This window comes from Brienomyrus brachyistius, chromosome 8, assembly GCF_023856365.1.
Source record: "Brienomyrus brachyistius isolate T26 chromosome 8, BBRACH_0.4, whole genome shotgun sequence".
NCBI classification, from domain to species: domain Eukaryota; kingdom Metazoa; phylum Chordata; class Actinopteri; order Osteoglossiformes; family Mormyridae; genus Brienomyrus; species Brienomyrus brachyistius.
Window position 1 is genome coordinate 24,676,118 of NC_064540.1, and position 21,152 is coordinate 24,697,269.

The following is a 21,152-nucleotide window of genomic DNA, read 5'->3' on the forward strand; positions in this document are numbered from 1 at the left end:
ATTTCAGTGCTTTTTCTTTGAGTGAAAATTAAGATTTTGCTTAATTTATTTGAAAGCTGCTTACTAAGATCAGTACCATTATACTTAAAGCATAAATGTGTAATGCATTACATTGGTCAGTATAAGAATTAAGGATGATTTTTTTACTGCATTATGAAGGTTTTTAAAGTGCATTATAGATGAGAGCTTCATAAAGCATTCATAATGCATAATAAACATAGCTATAATGGGTTGTGCCTTTTTATAAATAATTCTAATTCATTATGAAGGCATCTATAATGCATTATGACGACTGCTTTAAGTAAAGCGTTACCAGATCTTCACCCTCAGAATTATAAACTTTTCATTTTCATTTGGTCAGGCAGAAGCTTCACTGCGTATTTTTATGTCTTTATTTTATACACCTTTGTATCTACAGATAAAGCAAATCAATTGACAAAAAGGACGGCAGCGATGTCAAAATAGTTTCCGAAACGGAATTTGTCAGTGCAATAGAAATACAGGAATACAAGTTAGAAAGGAAGGCATATACAAATAAAAGCCTGTCCTGAGGTCGGCTCCCAGGAAGTATGACAAAACCTGAAGAATTTATTGAAAAGACGAGAAGGATATGTTTTTATACATACTGATATATTAAAGAAGGGAAACAAAACAGCTAAAAATAGCTAACAGTAGCCAAAACAATGGAATTCCATTGTACACAGCATACATCGAACCAGCCCAGGACTGGCTGACTGACAAAGAGGACAGAGAGGATTCAGGAAACAGCTTCCATTTCCGTCACCCGCTGAGTCTCTGCGGTCTCTGGGCTCTAGTCCTCCCTTGGCTAATGAGCTGGTGGCTGATTGGTTAGCTGGTGGAGCTTTGCGCTCTGACTGCCACGCCGGTCGGACAGGCTGACTGCCTAGGAGCTGCGAGTCCCTCCCGCTGATCTGTGAGCAGTGGCCAAGGTGTGTGTCTCAGTGTGTGTGCGTGCCTTTTTGTAATTATATTGTGGGGACCAGCCCCAATGCTATAAAAACCTGGAAGTATTTACCTTGTGAGGACACTTTTTCAATGCTCACAAGGATAACTTAAATTTTACAAAAATATGTGAATGCAATAAACCACAATAGCCAACAGTCTTTTAATTTGGTTACTTATGGTTAAGGTTAGGGCCAGTAGGGGTTAAGGTCATCCTGATGGGATTAGAATTTTCCCCATAGGAATGAATGGAGAGTCCCCACAAAGATATAATTACAATCCTGTGTGTGTGTGTATTTGTGTGTGTGTGTGTGTGCGCATGCATGAATGAAAATCCCTCATCACAAGCAGCAATTTGATTCTGGAGAACTTCTGAGAGAGCTCTGAAGACATAGGGTGCATAGAAAGGCAATTTAGCTATTTGCTGGTGAGATACACCACCCGTGTAGTCTGTGATGGACTGGGATTCTCATTAGGAAATGTCCAGCTACACCCTATACTTCCAAGGAGAGGGTGTAGATTATGGTGACTAACTGGTTAGGCACGTATTGAAAATGGATAGATGGATGAATCTATTTGAGTCTAGATGCATGAATTGCTTTTTAGAAAATGAAGCTCAGTGGTTGAGTGCCTGTTTGTGGAAGAATGGGGATGTATACTTCCCTGTGTGTGCAGTATGGCCATGTTCTGTATGCAGGTGTGTGGGGGTCTTACTCCAGCTCAATGACCAGCTTGCCTTCATCGTCACTGCTGCTGGAGTCGGGCCCCTCCTCGCGGGCACCCAGTGCCGCCTTGCCAGGAAGCTCCTCCGTCCTGCCCAGACCTTTCGCTCTGCTGCATGGAGGCGTGAGGCAGAATGCTGGGCTGGTGTGTGAGCGGATCAGCGGGGACCGACTTGTGCCTGGCTGGCTGGGTGCTGAGCCGGTGAGCTTGGCTTGCGTAGGGGTCCGACCTGTACCCTGCAGGCATCTCCGGTTCAAATCCCCAGGCTTGTCTTGTGCTGATGTTCTCAGCTCCTCTGGTTGAAGCCCCTCTTCTGGAGATTGGAGGCTCCTCTTGTTAAGCGAGTGTGAGGTGCTGGTTCTGTGCCCAATGCTGTCCGCTTGGCTTTCCTTCTCACCCAGCAGCTGAGCAGCACTCACTGGATGGAGGTTCCCCATCGAGCTGCAGGAAGAGGGACGAAAAACTTCGGCTGGAGGATCGGGGGGGGTCTGCAGGACCCGCTTCAGTTTCACTGGCTTGTTCAGTTTCTTGTAATTGTGAGCCTCTGCTTGGTCAGCGGACTGGGTCGTCCCATTTTTTACGGGGGTCAAAAATAAACCGGGTCTGCATCTGGGAGTTAACTGTGATCCAGTCTCACCCTTCGCTGGAACCGGAAAGTTTGTTGGAGGGCAGGTCTGAGAAGTGTGTGACAGCGCAATCCCACTCTGGCGCTTACGTAACCTGCACATCTCCGTCTTGCCTGGAGTTTGAAGGGTGTTCACCTCCATGGCCTTATTCTGCATGCCAGGCTGAAGCTGGCCTATCAGGACTGCCGTATCCGGGATGGGTGTCTGACGAGCGGTGACCCCTGGCTGAAGCTGGCCTATCTGGACTGCCGTATCCAGGGTGGGTGTCTGACGGGCGGTGACCCCTGGCTGAAGCTGGCCTATCAGGACTGCCGTATCCGGGGTGGGTGTCTGATGGGCGGTGACCCCTGGCTGAAGCTGGCCTATCAGGACTGCCGTATCCGGGGTGGGTGTCTGACGGGCGGTGACCCCTGGCTGAAGCTGGCCTATCAGGACTGCCGTATCCGGGGTGGGTGTCTGACCGGCGGTGACCCCAGGCTGAAGCTGGCCTATCAGGACTGCCGTATCCGGGGTGGGTGTCTGACGGGTGGTGACCCCTGGCTGAAGCTGGCCTATCAGGACTGCCGTATCCGGGGTGGGTGTCTGATGGGCGGTGACCCCTGGCTGAAGCTGGCCTATCAGGACTGCCGTATCCGGGGTGGGTGTCTGACGGGCGGTGACCCCTGGCTGAAGCTGGCCTATCAGGACTGCCGTATCCAGGGTGGGTGTCTGACGGGCGGTGACCCCTGGCTGAAGCTGGCCTATCAGGACTGCCGTATCCGGGGTGGGTGTCTGACGGGTGGTGACCCCTGGCTGAAGCTGGCCTATCAGGACTGCCGTATCCGGGGTGGGTGTCTGATGGGCGGTGACCCCTGGCTGAAGCTGGCCTATCAGGACTGCCGTATCCGGGGTGGGTGTCTGACGGGCGGTGACCCCTGGCTGAAGGGAGAGGCTTCCGCACCAGCTGGTTTCATTAGCACCTGCGTCTCTCTCAACACCCAGCCCTTCCTGTAAACCAGATAAACATAGCATGTGACCTGGAGGCCAGGAATGTCTTAACATTAACTGGCAGACAGTCAAATTAGTCACTTGAGGAACAATAAATATGGGGCTTTATGATATAAAAAATAGTGCAGAAATATTGCTTTTAGAAGACAGTGAAAATGTGAAGCCATAAATTTATACATTTGATTAATCTAAGTTTAAAGAAATATTAAAGAAAATGGTATAATGAAATTGCTTCTATAATAATTTCTATAAGGATCTACATGCATTGCTTCTATATTAGGACCTGAATTGGTGCGTCTTTCAATGGTTAGAAGTTTACAGAGAGCCCACAGTATGTCCACCATCTTTATCACAGTAGCTATATGACAAATAATCAACTAAATGGTCCATTTTGAAAATCAAGATTATTTTGCTTTACTTGTTTTAATCTGCAATGTCATTTTTGTACTGCTTTTATTGCCATTTTTGTTATATTTTAGTAAAGATTTTAATTTCAGGCCTTAGAACAAATTCATATATCTTAATGTTTATTATATGTGAAACAGAATATATTTTTATTGTACTTGAAATTTTGAAACCGAAACACAGCGAACTTCCTTAAAAACGAGCTCATTGGGTTTGTGTTTTGTGATTTTTCTTTCATGACACTTTGCGGTATGTATAAATGTGCGTGCTGAGCTGCTAACTACAGACGGAAACAGTGCCCAGACTGAAAAAGCAAATGGTGCCTAGGTGTCTAAATGTGACTTTCTCAGTTCAGTTATTCCTGTGGGGACTTGCTGAGATTTGACAGATGTATATGGATGAACTATACAAGCGCATGTGTGTCAGGCTGAGAATGCACACGAATCCATGTGTGTGACAGGCAGACACGCACTCTGGGCAGGCATCCAGCTGCCTAACGTCTCCTAAGTCCATGTAAAACATGCCTGGAATTCTAGCAAAATTAAATTAAATTACCACATTTCATGTTTAAATTTTGTAAACCTTTTTTGCCAATGTTTTCTAAGTATTTTGGAAGATTTTTCTATGCCTTATGAGACCTTATTTGTGTAACATTTTACACATTTTTAACATTTTAGATGATAAACAAGGTTTTGCAAGCACACTGGTATCGTTAAGCTGTTCTCTTGCCATTGCAGGGCGGGGTGACTGATGCTTGTCACTCAGCATTAAGGGTCTTACTGTGGGGCCTCCTTGCTTCAGCCCTGGTGTGGGCGAGGCGTCAAGGTTGCCCCCATCTTGCAGTCCCCTCCCTCCGCTTTTCGTCTCCCTCTCCTCTCCTCCCTCCAGCTGCCTCTGCTGCCCCCTCGCCTCTCCGTTACCCTGGGCTGCGTGCTTCGCCCGCAGGTCCACGCCACTGAGGAGTCCTCCATGTGCAACAGAGAAACACAAATCCCAAAACCAGGAATTCACTACAGTCTACTTCATAGCCCACAATGGTTCACCACAATTTTCTCTCCCTAAGATCAATCCATCAGGTAATTTATGGAATATAAATTGCTCAAAGTAAGAAAAACTGAACTGCCTATGTGAAATCAGCAAAAAAAAAAATCTGATAATATTCTGTATAATATTTCCACTGTTGTCCAAGTCTCTAATGGTTTTACTCTGTCATTAAATCATAACAATAACAAAGGTTTTAATGGCTCTGACACAGTGGTATTCAGAAACAACAGGCTAACATACGGTCCAATACACTATGTAACCGCCACAGAGAAAAACAGTGATGATGAAAAGCAATTGCTCTGATGCATGGAGTGTATTTGGTTTGGCTGAAGCAGTGCTTGGTCCTCTGTGCTTCTCTTCACTGGAAGGCGCCTGCATTTACGTTTCAGGTCACGTGTCCAGCGACTCGCCTGGGGGCAGCCCTTACATCTCCGCACCTTTTTCCCAAAACTCTGCTCTCTGCTGTCTAATGAATCCCTTTGAGATCTCCCTCCTGTAGCTTCCGCTTTGGCCATCCGGAGAACACTAGATCAATCAAGCTGGCTTTCAGTCAGGCTGTCGCTGGGCGCTGTCCACAACTTTGGGGATTAAGATGTACAGCCGGCATGCTGCTGACAGCTGAGAATCACTCAGTGTCACAGGCTGTAGCGTCGCTTCATCAATCATCTTATTTTGATGGCATCCCCTAGACATTTATGGATTAAAAATTCATTTTTGTTTTCCCTAGTCACTCCCCCTAAGAATTCCTTCACCTCAAATCCTGCTTTGGACATTTGATCCTTTCCTGATTAGTTGCTGTGACTAATTCCCTTGACCTTTGACCTTTTTAGAGACAAAAATCTTAGAATTGCCGCGGAGTCATATTGACACCCTGTAAGAGGATCAAAAGCTAAAAAAAAAACTGGCTTTTTGTTTAGTTTAACCTCACAAATTCATCAATGCCTTGCTACTTCCTGGAGTGTAAAAGCAGGGGAAAGCATGGTATTTGTGGGGATGGGAGGGCAAAAATAAATCTGATGTTAATAAAATATACTTCTGTGGTGGGCAGAAGAAACCTTATCATACTTGTCTGTTTATATCAATTTCCATAAATAAAACACTCCACTAATGCTCATGGAGCTAAACTGCAAAGCAGAAGAATCTGAGAAATTCTTTTGGCAAGAAAAAATATTTAGTAACTGGCCTATAACATGAGCATCCTTTTGTCGTTAAGATGTGGAAAAGATATTGGAAAAATTTTAAAGCATTAGTATGTTTAATTTTACATTTATCACACCGTTTCATTAATTATTTTGACTTTATTCTTTTTGCCATTTTCTTGAGTGTAAAACAAAACTTCAACATTAACCTGACGTAGAAAATGGACCTATTTTTTAAATTGATTTACTCTTGCTGCCACCTTGTGGTGATTAAAGAGAAGGACGCCACTTGAACACTCGCGTGTGGATTACAGTAGGCATTTTTGAATGTTTCCAATCTGCCATTTGCAATTTGAAACTGTATGCTGTAGCATATAGAAAACAGGAGCAACAATAAGAGTGGAAAACTAGATAGTCATGGTGTTCTTGCAAGTTTCAGTGGACATCTTGTTGCATAAATATGTTAGATGTTAGACAAAATAACACATAAGCAAACTGTGCAGACCCATATTATACCATTGCAGTAATGTGGCTAATTATTAGAATAACTAATTCTGTTATGTCTATTGTTCTGAGTCTATTGCATTATAGTTCCAACAGCCATGCCTGTCACTCTAGTTAAGATTGGCAGCTGAGTGAATGCAATGTGTAATTGTTTGCCTTTTTGACAGATAGTCTTTCATTTTTTCAGTATTCGACATTAAGTACAGGTTATCAAAATTGTTCTCCCTGAGGAATGAAATCAAATTGCAGTGATGTCAAGTCTGCGCAGCTCCTACCTACTGCGTAAGCCTTTCGTTGTATGGTTTTATAATCATCTCTCAACAATAATTTGTCCTTGTCATAATAACGCATACCTGCTGCAGCTGGATCATGGCTGGTGATGCACACGTCCACATGTCTGTAGACACCTGTATCGGCAGGCGGGTTTTCTAGTGTAGGGAAAGCGTTGGAGGCGTAGCAGGCCTCTGCTGCTGCTGCATCTTCCCGGACGCCCCCCAGGCTGTTGTGGTCCGTGCCTTGCGATGCAGAGCGATCCTGAGAGATACTGCTGGTGACCATCACCATGCTTTTTGTGCAAAGACTAGTACCTACAGAATGGGTTGGCTGTGAGTCTGAAGGCTCAGGTTTTGTCTGACAGTGTACGTCTGAAGTCACGGGAACAATTGCCATTGGCTGGGGCTTGTCTGCCCGCGATGACCCAGTAGTGGTGCCAGCACAGGTTGCTGAATTACGATGGAGTTTGTGTTTATCTGTGCAGGTAAGTGAGAGAGAAACCGGTGAAGCTTCTCTGTGCTGTTCTGGTTGCGTTCGACTGAGAGTAATTCCATCATTTTCACATGCACTATTTATATTTCCGACATGAAATGGCAGTCCTTCACTGAGTATATCGTTCTGGGCGACGACGTGGACTAACAGACTCCTTGAGACAGTCTCTGTTGTCGCAGGGGGAGACACATGCATGTTAGCTGCTGGGGTATGTTTCTGTTGGACGTGGGATGTTCCTGGGTCCATCACTTGTTGGCGGAATGTTGGCAGGGTTTTGGAAGAAGCCTGAGAAAACATCCCAGTCAAAGTACAATGTGAAAAAGCATTTTGGTCGTCTAGGTCTTTTTCATCCCTCTGTGCTGCTGAAACACTTAGAGGAGCAAGGACTGATGACCCTGTTTCTGCAACATCATGCTGTGACACCTTTAGCTTCTCATTTGGACTGAAAAGCTGGGGCTTTTCTCCAGATTTTGTTACACCCGAGCCAGCAGAATTAGGACCTAACAAAAATATTTCTTTCTCCTCATATTGTGAGGACCAGGCATTGCAATGATAAGTCTCAGGCGTAACTCCAACCAGAGCTTTAACATCAGAGCTGCTGATGGATGAGTCTGTGGGGATCTTCAGAGTTTGCTGTCCATCTCTAGTACCTCTTTTCTTGGCCAAATCGAGACCTTCTTGGCTTGTTAGCGCTGCATCAGGAGACTGGCTCCATGTTGTTTGGTGTAATGGAAGAATTATACTAGGAGAGGCGTGCGGTGGTGAAAGTGGATGTTGGGATTCACAGGTAAACATTTTCTGCTCCTGGCACTGGGAGGGAGACGGTTTTTTGGCGTCGATCAACTGTAAAGGTGCGATGGTAGCACGTACTGTGTTCTGCAGCGCTGAAGCCATTTCTCTGAACCGGTGCTGCTGCTGTACTGAAGCTGGACCAGGACTGGATCCTCCAGATGATTCAGTAGCTTCATCGCTTGTAAAAAGCTTTTGTGGGGCATTTACGTGTGCCTGCCGCAGAGCTTTCACACTGGATGATTTGTGATTGCGGGGCGAATACGGTCCGACCTTCCTGTCTCCTGGAACAGATACTGGAGTTGGTAGAGATGGAGCATCCTGCCGACAGACAGGCAGTTGTTCAGCTGCTTCTGCGGTTTCAATCACACCCTCTGACGGCTTGTCTGCAGCACATGTCTCCAAGGAAACACTGGATATCTGCCCTACATCTTCTTGAAATGGACAAATGTGAGGATTCAATGACTGAGCATCTGTGCAGCTGACGCACCTTCCATGTTTCTGCATCGAGGCCTCTTGGTTTGCAGTGCTGGTTTCGTCCAGGTTTGAACTGGAATGTTCTTTGTTTTGCAATCTCTCAGCATTGTCTCTTTGAGTGAAGTGATTTGTGCAAGACCGTAGAGGTATGACACTGAGGTCTGAATGCACTGAGCTTCTCTGTGAAGGCTCATCAGGGTATCTGTGTTGCTTTGTACGAAACACGCCCCCCCAGTCAGAAGAGAGGCAGCTCAATGGCATACTGGGCGCCTCACCACTTGGTACTATTTCTTTAGTAGTTTTCTCTGCAGTAGAGACAGGAGGTTGCACTTCAGCAGCCATTCTTTCCTGTGGCTTTTGTGTTGCACAAAGCATTTGAATGCCTGCAGATGTACTAGGAGAGTTCATATCTTGCAAAATATCCTTTCTATACACAGCTTCCTGTTTAGACTCTCGTTGAGTTTCTGTGACTGACAGTTGTTCTCCAGAAAAAATTTCAAGAAATATATGTATGTCCCCAGCCTGTTCTCTGTCATGACCTTTGCTTTCAGCAGCATTAGGTTTCGCACTATTTAATAAAGTCATTTTTCCCTTATATTGCATGATCTGAGAGGAGGGACTTAAGTAGCTATCTTTGGAATGAGCAGAGATAGGAGTGACTGCAGTAATATGGTCATTTCCTATAACTGAGGTTGTTGAACTTGCTGAAGTGGGAGGTGACTGCCTGTTTACAGCAGTGCCTGATGGCTTGTCTATATGTGTCTCTAATGAAGCTATAATTGGTGCAAACGTTTGTCCCTCTCCTGTCATTGGGGTGTTTGAGGAAAAAGGTTTCTCTGTTACCTGTTGGTTCTGTGTCGAAGGTAAACTTTGCTCCATACCTGTGAGACAAGAGGCTGATGTCATTAAGTCACTTGACTGTGGCAGTTTTAGCTGGTATTTTGGTAGGAAACTGGATTTTGTCAGGGCAGATAATCTACGAACATTCTCTTGGGATGGTGAAGACTCATATCCTTGGAGCTGAATATTTTTGTGATTCAGCTGGTGGTCAAAAGGGGAGGTTTTGAAATCCATAATTTTATCCTTTGACATCACAGTATTTTTCTGTTCTGGGATGTTGGTATACTCTGGTATACTCTTGGTATACTCTGGGATGTTGGTATACTTCTCAGTAGTGTGGTCACTAATAAATGGGAGCCACTGATTTTGAGTTTCTTCCTCTTTACTTTTGGCACAGAGTGAGGTGGTAACTACATCCGTCTTCTCAACCGGCATACATATGTTCTCATCTGTCCTCTGTTTCTTCCTTTCTGAGGGAAGATGACTTCCTCCTTGGGAGGATGAAGAGGGAGCTTCTGAATTCTCTTCTTCCAAATCAAGCTCTTTCACCCCCCTGTCATTTTTGTTGCTTAAGGTCTGGATATTGCTCTGCTTGGTTACACTCTGCTGTGTTGAGACTGTGGGATTCCTCAGAATTCGCTTTTGGAGAAATGCATTTGATGCATCAGGATTGCTAGCTGCTTGGTCTAAGGTAACACAGCCACTAGGGGGAAGATGTGGAGGAACTTGAGATGGGTTGCATGCAGAATCCATGTTGTTGGCATCCGATTTGAGATCTGGGGTAGATATCCCTGAGTTTTGAGTTTCTCTAAAAGAGCCTGTGTTCTTACTGTGGATCTCCTGTCCCTTATCCTGTTCCATGCTATTCCCAGACTTCTTTGCTCTAAAGGCATTTCTATCTGAGCCTTTTTCCATATTGCAAAGCTTCCTGAAGGTACCATCTCCATACATGTACCATTTGTTGTAGGAAAACTTCGGCAGCTTTTTTCGCCGGAATTTTCCACCACTTGCCTCACCTGTTGGCTCTACAGAATTCCCTTCTCCACCAAAGCCACTGGAAAAGTGCTCCTCAGAAGATGGCAAATTAGGGAAATCAGCTGCAGGTAACCCGTCAACAGCCTTCTGCCTTACCAAAGATCTGTGGTGTGGGGTTGGCTGGTCCATGGACCTCATAAGCAAGTCCCCTGGATACACCTGCCCCATCCTGTTTCGTCCACTCTGCTGAGTACTCTCTGCTTGGTAAGAACCATGTGTACTGGCTCTCTCAAAGCCTGAGCTACCTACGTTAAAGGGAAGAGAGCTGCTCCTCACCAAAGGTGCATGCTCCAAGCTCAGGGATCGTTGGGTAGGGACTGAGCTGTACAAAGCCTGCTTCAATTGCTTCTCTGAGTTCTGCCAGTCTGTGTTTGGGATACTGTGTCTACTGCTCTTCATTTCAAAATGGAATGAGTCTTTGTATGTGTATGGCATGGGAAGGTCAATGCTGCCTTGTTTCGATGGCATTGTCTTCCGAGGCCTTACATTCTCTAAGTGCTTATTATTATTATCTACAAGCGCATCATTTTCTGATATAAGTTTGCAGATACGTTCCTCTAGTTTCCTTTTCTCCAGCAGGGAAACCCTGTTCTTGGCGCCCTTGCCGGTGGTGGCCCCAGAGTTGGTGTTGCTCTGTGGAGCTCTGAGTTCGTCTTGCTCTTCAGTGCCGAATTCAGCTAAGGACTCCATGCTGTGGTCGTGCAGAGTACCGCTGGGGCTGGGGCTCCAGTGCTGCTCACTGCTCTCAGAGAAGCCGGAGTCAGTGCTGTCGTGGTTTTGAGACTTTCCTCCAGACATACGAGAGTCCCACTGCTTGGAGAAAAACGTAGCCTCCTGTCTTTGAAGCGAAAGATGACGGGCTGGTACAGGAGGCGCCGGGTGTTCGCCTTGTTCATGTTTTTGCTGTGTCGCATGAGGTACACAGTGCGCGGTACTTTGGACCGCGGAATTATGTGGCTCCTGGTTTCCATTCGCAGGGACGAGAATGAGCCCCACAGCAGCAGCGTTCTGGAGACCCCATCCAGTGTCATGTCCAGTCTGCCCAGGAGAGACCTGGACCATGCTGGTTGTGGAGCTGGAGTTAGTCACAGGGACACTGACGTCCTTCTCCAGGCTACTGGAGCCCTCACACTGCCCTTCGAGCGAGGACATGCTCCAGCAGACATCTCTGGAGCCCTGCACGCTCTCTTGGCTGGTGAGGCTGTCCCTCTCTGAGGAGTCGGAGGAGAGTCGAGCATGCGCCTGGGTGCGCTTGTGCTTGTAGAGGTTGCTCTGTGTCTTGAAGGCCACGCCGCAGGTAGTGCAGGGGTACGGCCGCTCTCCGGTGTGGCAGCGCAAGTGCTTCTCCAGGACGCTGGGTTTCAGGCAGTCGCGCCCACAGTAGGAACACATGTGCTTCCCTGCCGACTTGGGCCTGACTGCTAGAGCTGTGACCCCTGGCTTCTGACCAGACTGTTGGAGGTGCACCCCGCCAGCAACGTGGAGCGTCAGAAGGGAGAGGGCTTGTTTGGGGCTCGGCTGGGAAACTGACAGAGGAAATGCCAGCGGGTCCTGAGCACCGGAGGGCTTCGGCTGTGCATACAGCGGTAGCCCCCCCAGCGTGTGGAAATACACCGTCGGGAGGGTGGTCTGAACGCCGTGCATTGTGTCCTCCCTCTGTGCTGACACTACGCTGTAGGGAGCTGTAGCTTCAACAAAGCCTTGCTTGCTCGTCTCCATGGCAACAACACTCCTTTCACATTATTGGCTAGAGATGCTAATTACCTGCAAAGAAAAAAAAAAAACAGTTTTCATTAGGACTTCGCTAAGCCTGTACACTGTTATCATTCCACTTTCTAAAATGGAATGTTTCAAATCAGCTGTTATCTGACACACTTTATGTAAGTATGCGTTATAGACAATGTTGTACTTCTGACTAACTGGGCGACACAGACTTGACTGCAGAATAGCTGTGGAATGGTTCATTCTGTCAAAAGTTACATTCGGAGCCTTTTACCCTTATTCACCTGCCCTTAAGAGACATTGTTTATGTGTTCCTGTGCCTCTTATCTGAGGATAAATTTGGTGACAGCTGATGCAAACAGAACCAATCAAGCGATGTGGCAGAGAGGAATGTGTCTGAAGAAGCAGGTGCTATAACATGGCAGAAATCATTTCGCTCTTCCTCGCCCCCGACTGCACTTAGACGAGCCTTTCAGTGCAGAGATCATCCGATGGAGATGCTATCGCACACAGTACTGCGTGTGGTTAGTATGACTCACCAGAGAAAGGAAGAGAACCCCAAGTACCTTCAGAGATCAGAAACTGTAATTTGTTTTGTCTACTGGAATGTGCGTGCAGGGTTGCAGCACTGCCTACTCACCGAGAGACCTGGTGCAGGTGAATGATTGCCCTTTTGTTACTGTGTGCTGAAACTGTTCCATGAATGGTCCCCAGTAACCTAAAAATCCAGACAAATAAATGAATCAACACATATCAGTAAGCATGACAATTCCAGATCACACATAGATCATAAAAGCTCATAAGCAGAATTAACACCTCAGTGACACGCGGGTTGCAAAATTTGATTATTTTTTTCTGCTCTAGAAAACACCTCATCAAGTAAATGGCATCTAAGTGGCTTTCATTACTTTAATTCTTGTCTGATGTCTTTTGGTTCTCCATTCACTGTTGTCAGCTACTTGTTGATTAACAGTTATGTAAGGCAGCTAAAAATAAGAGTGCCGTGCAGATATTGAATGATGATAGATCCCCCCCTCCTCCCAAATCACTTCACGTAACTTGTCCCTGGTTATGTGCTGAAAAGATCATTTGTCATAAAGTCCCAACAGAAGTGGTGAGTAATTACATTATTCCTCATTTGCATGCGGGCCAGTCATGATGTTCCTGCAGATACTGTCTTACACAAGTGATGCTGTTCACTCACATATGTAAATCCCTGCTGTTCAGATGAAAGAAAATGAGGAAGTACTCGCATATTCCATTTCTTAAAGCTCTGTTTTTCACACCTTTCTTCCATTTAAATTCCCATTCTTGGAGAACAGTTGTGAATCTTTATTCTAAATAAAGGCATGTTGCATTTTCGAAGGAATATCTACAAATTTAATTAATTTCTTCTTAATGGACTCTTTCCAGTAATAAAATAAATTACATTTTCTCTAGCCATAGGTCCAATGATAAAACTAAATTACAAGAAATGATTCTGGAGTCATAGGTTGCAATTTTCGTCATAAATCAATCTTTTGTCTCAACTGGCACTAACGGCAGATTTTCTGAAAAACACGCCGTTTATTTCCTACGTGGAACTGAAAACATGCTGTGAAATGAACAAAAATGGAACACAAACCGTCAGTACTTGAAGTTGTTTCTCTATAGGTAAAACTTTTGCAACTTAAAAAACGTCAATGGTTTGCAGATTAGCTACCATCTGAGCTGTCGGCATCACCCTTAAGTTTCACTTTTGGGACGGGCATGTGTGGGGGTAGCTCTGGGCGTCACCCACTTCTGGGCTGCATGCTTTGTAGACTCCCCCCCACCGTGTTATGCTCACAGTCCATCGGTTTGGACGGCAGACTATTCCGGACACAAGTATTTATGAATGAGTACTGTGAGGTGCTGTAGATGGAGGGGGGTCACTCACCGGTGCCGCTGGGTCATGCTGGCGAGTTGAGCCACTCAGTCCTCCTCTGGGTCACATGGCCTTCCGGTGACTGGCCCGGGACTGCTGAGAGCGTGACGGAGCCCGGCAACGCATTGTGGCAGAGTGTCACAACGTGAACCCCGTCCACTGCTACTCTCGCCTTTGTCACGACTTTGCTTCTCCTTCCCTTTTAGGTTTTGTTGTTGATTTCGTCTTTTCAGGGGAACTGGCAACGGCGAAGAGAAAAACCCTGTCACATCCTCTATGCAAATGATCGAAGAAGAAGATGAAATGGGGAGAGAGAGAGAGAGAGACAGTGAGTGAGAGAGAGAGGGCTAGAGAGAGAGAGAGAGAGAGAGAGATGCAGCACTTTTTAACAAAGGAGGTCGGTTCCGAAGTTGTTACTGGGGAGTCTGGCAGCGGGAGTGAAGCTGTAAAGAGGAGAGTGAAAGACTGATGAGCTGGGATGGGTAAATGGGGGGACAATGACAGTGAGCAGAACTGAAAGTGACAAGAGGATCGGCAGCAGAAAGGGGAAGTGACAGGCGAGGGGGGCTTACCTTCCAGCTCGCAGTGCATGCAGGCGGCCAGCCACTGCTCATCTCGTGAATCAGTCCTCACTTCTCACTCTGGCATGCAAACTGTCTCTCTCATTCTCCTGCTCACTCACTCGCACACAGACACACACACGCGCACACACACGCGCACACACACGGGCGCCAGCGCACGCACTCGCAGACACACACCCACACATGAACTCGAGAGGGGTGCAAGCCAGTGTGTGGGTGTAGCGTGCTTCTGGGGGAGGTCTACCTGCCTCTTCATTGCCAAAATGTCAAACCTGTTTGGCGTTGGGAGTAAGCGGGTGAGGTAAAGTAAGGGGGAGGGGGGGGGCAAATTGTGTGACCCTGCAAGCCTCTACAGAGAATTCTGTTAGCATCTTGCTGCAGCAAGCGGCCTGAAAGGGCTGCAGATCAGATCGGCGCTGGGGGGGTGGCGTGGACGTACTGGCGTACCTCCAGCCCCCCCCGTGATGGCCTCCCGAAACGTCCATCTGCACTCAGACTGTGGAGGTGTGCGTAGGCTGAGGGAGATGGGAGGTGGCAGGACTGGGGTGGGTGTAGCAACAGTCTCTGTGGCATGAACTCTGCGTAAGGGTGGGGGCAATTCAAGTCACAAAGCTTTCTCTTCCTTTAATTCGACGGCAGCCTCCGAGCTTTGTGGCCACGTGCTGTTTCAGCGTGTGGGTGTGTCTGGGGCTGTAACATCGCGTTGGAGAGAGACAGACACAAAAAGGATGACAGAAATGCATAATTCTGCAGAAAAATAAATGCGCAGTGTATTCATGAAGAAATTGAATCTTCGCCTTTAGAATTTGTACAGAAAATTCGGCATACATAATTGTTTTGCTGATTTGTTTCAATTTGTTCCATTTATCACTCATTTGCGTGCTGTATAAAAATAAAATCCATGTGTATTTTCACTGACAACAGAACCAGAACATTTTTCTTTCAATATTAATTCCATGATTGAGTGCCTCATCTGCCTTTTTTCAACCTTAAAAAAAACAGCAATATTTGGGTATTTATCAGTTATTTTTTCTCTCTTTCACTCCTCGCTCCAGTCTGTCCTTAAAACAGGAAATCCCAAACAAAGCATTTCTTTTGTTCTCACATCCCCAAATCTCGCATTTGTCTTTGCTGGGCTGACCAGGCTTTCCCACAGGTACCTGCTAAGAAGGTGGCAGACAGGCATTTCTAAAAGTAGACCTTCTTAATGGAGGACAGTGGCTCGATGGCAGCACAGTGGCCTGACACCTGCGGGGTCCTGGGCTTGATTTGGCTCTCTTTTCCATGTTCTCTGAGTGCTTGCACAGCTACTCTGAGCTCCTCCTGCAGTCTAGAAACATGTGGTCTAGGTAAACTAGTGTGTCTAAGTTGTTCACTGAGTATGAGGTTGTGCTCTGCAAAGTGACCTCCGTTTCCTGGAATGGACTCCAGGCTCATTGTGTCCCCATTAGTGGTGTGTAAAATGAGTGGTCAGCATCCATCCACTTCCTGAAACCCCTTGTCCTTTTCAGGGTTCCGGGGGGTGGGGGGTCTGGAGCCTATACCAGAGACTATAGCCAGAAGGCGAGGAACAGCCACTCACACACCATTCACTCACACATGCACACCTACGGGCAATTTAGTAACTCCAATTAGCCTCAGCATGATTTTAGACTGTGGAGGAAAACTGCAGTACCTGGAGGAAACCCCATGACGACATGGGGAGAACATGCAAACTCCACACACATGGAGCCTTGGAAGAGACTCAAACCCTGGATCTAGGTGTGAGGTAACAGTGCAAACCACTGCACCACCATGCCACCCCCGGAGTGGACAGCAGCAGTTTCTTCCTTCCATTGTCACCTCAAGCTGACATGACCCCAGTGAAGATGTTCCCTTAAACTAATACACACCGATCTGAGTTTCTTCATTTAAAAGTGAAATAAGCTATTTTGCTCCCTGCTGAAGCTCTCGGCAATTACCTGAACTCCTAATTAATCCTTAGCACTGGCACGCTAATGAAAGCCTGTCTGCTGTGTCTCTGCCCCCGTTTATGAAGCAGAGACATTCTGTTTGCCACGCCCAGCCATCCCATCTCTGAACTCACAGCAGCCTCAAACCACATCTTCAAAAGGAAGCACAGTAATGTAAGACTAAGACTAATCTACCAAGAAGAATGACATTTTCGTTCCACTAGAAGCATATAAAAATACTGCTGAAATGCCCGTCACAGACACTGTGTCACCCAGCTGGTGAGAGCTGTGCTTTTAACACCGATTTGCTCTTAAACAAATGTAATACCTGTTTCTCACCGCCTCCTGTTGAACAGGGATGCTATTTAGGTTACTGGCTCCCAACCTACCCAAAAGCTTTCATGGTTGGAACCTCTTATTTCTGGGTGAACAAATGACCTAAAAGGGACTATGGAAGCACAGAGTGGAACAGTGGGCTGCTGAATGTGGCCCCGGAGCCCAAGTACCAGCACTGTTGTCCACAGAGCACCTTCCTGTTTCTTTAAGGTAACTGCACAAGGAACAGCAAAAACCAACTCAGAAGCATGCACTTTGATTGATTGATTGATTGATAACCCCACTGTATACCAGAAGGGGAAAACTGGGTGTTATAGCAGGTTCTGTTAATACAGAAAGGAAATAAGGTACAGCAATTTACAATAGCTTACAGTTCTTAACACACTAATAATAAATTACTATTAGAATAAAAAGAAACTAAAAGCAATAGATCATAATGCACCAGTAAATAAGCTAGAATATAAAGATTATTTGTATAGTGCAAAAATGCAAAGCTGTACAAGACAATAGATTGAAGTATTCATTGAATTCTGTTATTGCAAATACATTTGTTGTCTTGAAAGCAAAAAAACTGATGAGTTGAAACTATAAAGCAGTTTCACGTGTGTGTTTGAAAAATGTAAGAGAATTAGATGTGGTCTTTCACTTAGTCTGCGTTAGAAACTGTCCAGTTGCTCTGCACTTGATAATATACACTCAGCAGTTTCTTATGTACACCCGTCTGCTAATGCAAACAGCATGTCCCTATAAACAGGTAAAATACACATGGCAGCAGCTAAAATGCACATGGCATGCAGACAGGGTCAAGAAGTTCACTGGCTGCTTGACTAAGCATTAGAACAACGTAGATGCCTAAGTGATTTTTAATGTGGTGGTTCCAGCATCTGAGAAACTGCCACCCTCCTAGAATTTTCACACACTGCGGTTTCTAGACTTTACAGCAAAGAGTGTGATAAACAATAAGTGTCCAATCAATCCAGTCATTTCAGTGGCCAAGAATCCCTTGTAATGAGAGGGGTCAGAGAAGAATGATCAGGCTTATTAAAACTACCAGAAAGCTCACAAGTGTGAAAATAAGTCAAGTGGGGCTTTATCGTCACATGAACCATATTCGGTGCACCATTTTGCATGCTGTGACGCAAAATAACGTTGCATGGAACGTGGTGCTAAATATCTACATAATGTGCAGTGATATGGTGCTTTTCCAGGGGCTGATGTCAGCGTAGGCCGATGTCAGTATGGGTACGGGTATGGCTTGGATAATTTACAATGGAAAACTGTCTCTTCGTGGTATGGCTCGTTTTTTGGTGAAAAAGCAGCGGATGTGGCGGTGGAAAAGCGCCAATAGACAGGACACAGTCAACATGGGCAGCCCTCGTACTTAAGTACTTGTTCGTTTCATTGGCCAAGTACTGTCATTGAAGTCAGTCCCCTTGTTGTCTGTGCCTTTGCCGATACTCGTCTTCCCGTTTGGACCCTTTGCGGTCCTATTTATTACATTTAGATTACATGTAACATTACATTAATTACATTTACATTAGATTACATTTAATGCATTTTGCACCTATTTTACGGAGTAGGAGTTACATCTGCACATGCCGCCATCTTGGTTCACAATAACAACCCTGTACAAAAGTAATTTTCAGAATGGCTTTTATGAACCAAAGGACTCCCTACCAATATTGTGGGAGCACCGTGTATGTTCGGTAGGCCAGAGAGTTCGGAGCTGGTTTGATCCCTACCAGTGTTGAAACCAAACCTATACCTTTGCCCTGAACAAACAGCTGGTCTAACTCTTGGCAATTCTGGGGGAAAATTTGGGTTCTACCCGGTACATCTTCATCTATACTGGATGTATGAAGTAATCTTTAACAAAATTATTCCAGTACTATTATACAGATTATTGTGATGAAACATGTTCATAGATACTCTAACTGTCTAGTATATCTGTGTGTTGGAATATCCTCCCACATTTCATACAATTTCTGTTGTTTGTCACTGAAGATAAACGAAGAACAGAATTTGTATCTTTCGGAATAACAGATTATATTATTTCAAGTCAGTTTCAACAAGCTGACAAAAATACAAGCTATAGCCCTTTGCTGAATCAAACTCAATAATAGATTTGTGTGATTCTGCTGAGATTACAATATGCCTGTAAAAATGGTCAGTTTTCAAGCTGGAGATCAGCAACATCGGCTTTTCTACCAGTGTCTACAATATTTCTGGCCAAAACATATCAAGTAAAGTCTAAAAATATAATCAATAAAAAAATAAATATATGTAAATGTTTGAATTTCAGGAACATACAATATATTACAATGTGATTTACTGTAATTTATCATTTTAATGTTTAGACTATATGTTATCCAGTACAACATAAAAACGAAATCTTCATGAAGAATTCATGTGTTGCCTTCATGTCAAGGTGCAAATTATTCCACCTCCCTACAAAATAATGCCAAACATTAGTCAACAGGCCAGTCAACAATTTGTTATCATATAATTTTCACTGGGACTCTGTTCAGACTCTTTGGTTTCCAAGGCAACTGGAGGCTATTCCTCTGGAGGAACCAAGGTTTGTGTTGGCATGGCAACCACAGGCCTTGTATGGAATATCCTAATGAATTTTGGCAAATGCTCCGTGTGAAGTTGATATCTGAGGCTAGCATTATCCAGGAGGTCATGGTGCTAAAAGGGCATGTGGAGGTTAGCAGAAGCTAAAGCCACACAGCGAGCAGGGTCCTGTTATTGATCACAGCAGTGGGACCAGTTTGAGGAGCCACGTGAAGGAAGTGAGAACATTCAGAGTGCACTTTTGCGTGGGTGGGTGTTTTCACATTAGGAGAGCATGGGCAGAATGAGCAGGCACCATTCCCCCCCCAACTTTGTAATAGTTTTGTAATGTTCACAATTGGGTAGCAGATAGCAGCACAGACTCAAAGGGACTAATCAAATCAAAATAACGAGGCAAGTGCAGTTATGGAGACAGTGATCCATTAATGGCATTTAAACTGAGACTTGGAGTATTGGAGTATTGTTATTTTCGAAGCCAGGGGATAAAAGGACGCACTAGAGAAGAAACTCAAATAATACCTTATAGTATATATATATATATAATTTTATTGGATATTTATTACAAAATCTTAATTCAAATCTGTTAAAACTATTTTACAAATACTTCTTGAATTTTTAAGCTCTCTTAAATGGAAAACATTTTGCACACAACAGATCTGCCATTTTGAAAAAAATGGATCAAAAATACTGTTTTTAATGCAAAATTCTGCCATCGTGTCTGTTCACAATCCCGTTTGCTTAAAAAAAAACTCCATTCTTTCCTGTCTTAAATTTTATATAAATCATCTTTTACAACCATGTACATTTGTTCTCTCAAATAAAATAATGATTTCAGTCTCCCAATTTATATCTACAGTGAAAGTTTTTTTCACTTTATGTTAAACAGCAGTCTTCTCCAAATGGACTAACAGGCCATTTTGGCTACATTCACCAGGATGAATGGTCAGGTGGTGTGGACAAGTTATCTGTGTTTACCATGAGACGTTCTGAACCCGCTAATATCCTCATCATAACAGACTTAGGTCCTTTCCTGTGTTCTTAGGCTTAGACCACTTTTTTATATATGTAATTTAGGCCGTTATGCCCTGTTTTTCTGTAGGTAGACCTTTGTTACATACTCGCACAAGCTTACAAGTTTTTTGAACCTACAGGTCATTTTACCTACATTAGGTTATTTTACCTAATGTAAAATAGCATCGCCAGTGCATTGGAATAGTCTACCTTCGACAACGGAACAAAACCCGAACTTCAATCTACTTCAGAATCAAATTAATCTACATAATTTACCATTATTAACTGTGCAGAAATTCAATTATTGTAAAAAAAAAAAAAAAAAAACAGTCTTAATTTTCAAATAATTGTTGCAATGTTTTGTTTGATTAGTTTCTCTTTTTGGGTCTTACGTATTCCAGGCCTTGACCAAAAACAATAAACTTCATTGAGCCTAATTAAGGAAATCTGTGAAGTATATCTCAGGAACATGTTCATCAATGTGTAGGGCAATCATTAGTCTTAATTTAACTGATTCTCACCTGCTTGTCTGGGCAATATAGTTCTCTGCTTTCATGGTCCAAACATTTGAATGTACCAACCGCTGACACAACTAAGCCATTTGTTGTTCCGTTCTTGGCCTGCTCTTCACACATAACAGCCCCCAGTTCCCCCTACACAGCACACCTACACACAACATACACCCGCCAACACTACGCAACCCCACCACCACCTGCTGCATATCAGACTTTGATTTTGCTAGAAGGCACCAGTTAGATCTGCTCTTTCCA

General features: G+C 44.8%; 1 protein-coding gene across 4 annotated transcripts; it reads right to left on the reverse strand.

Moving 5' to 3' along the window:
* Window positions 1-374: 374 nt before the first annotated feature.
* znf831 (zinc finger protein 831) lies at window positions 375-14,600 on the reverse strand. Of its 4 annotated transcripts, none has more exons than XM_049023223.1 (6): window positions 14,498-14,600; window positions 13,938-14,163; window positions 12,660-12,737; window positions 6,745-12,061; window positions 4,485-4,669; window positions 375-3,299 (listed from the first exon to the last, which is right to left on the reverse strand). In XM_049023223.1, exons 4-6 carry the CDS (start codon window positions 12,014-12,016, stop codon window positions 1,674-1,676), a joined length of 7,083 nt encoding a protein of 2,360 aa, XP_048879180.1. In that variant the 5' UTR covers window positions 12,017-12,061; window positions 12,660-12,737; window positions 13,938-14,163; window positions 14,498-14,600; the 3' UTR covers window positions 375-1,673. The 4 variants fall into 4 exon arrangements, with proteins under 4 accessions (XP_048879180.1, XP_048879181.1, XP_048879183.1 ...); XM_049023224.1 differs by having other exon boundaries at window positions 13,938-14,368; window positions 14,498-14,577; XM_049023226.1 differs by lacking the exon at window positions 14,498-14,600 and having other exon boundaries at window positions 375-2,485; window positions 2,927-3,299; window positions 13,938-14,418.
* Between the last annotated feature and the right edge of the window lie 6,552 nt (window positions 14,601-21,152).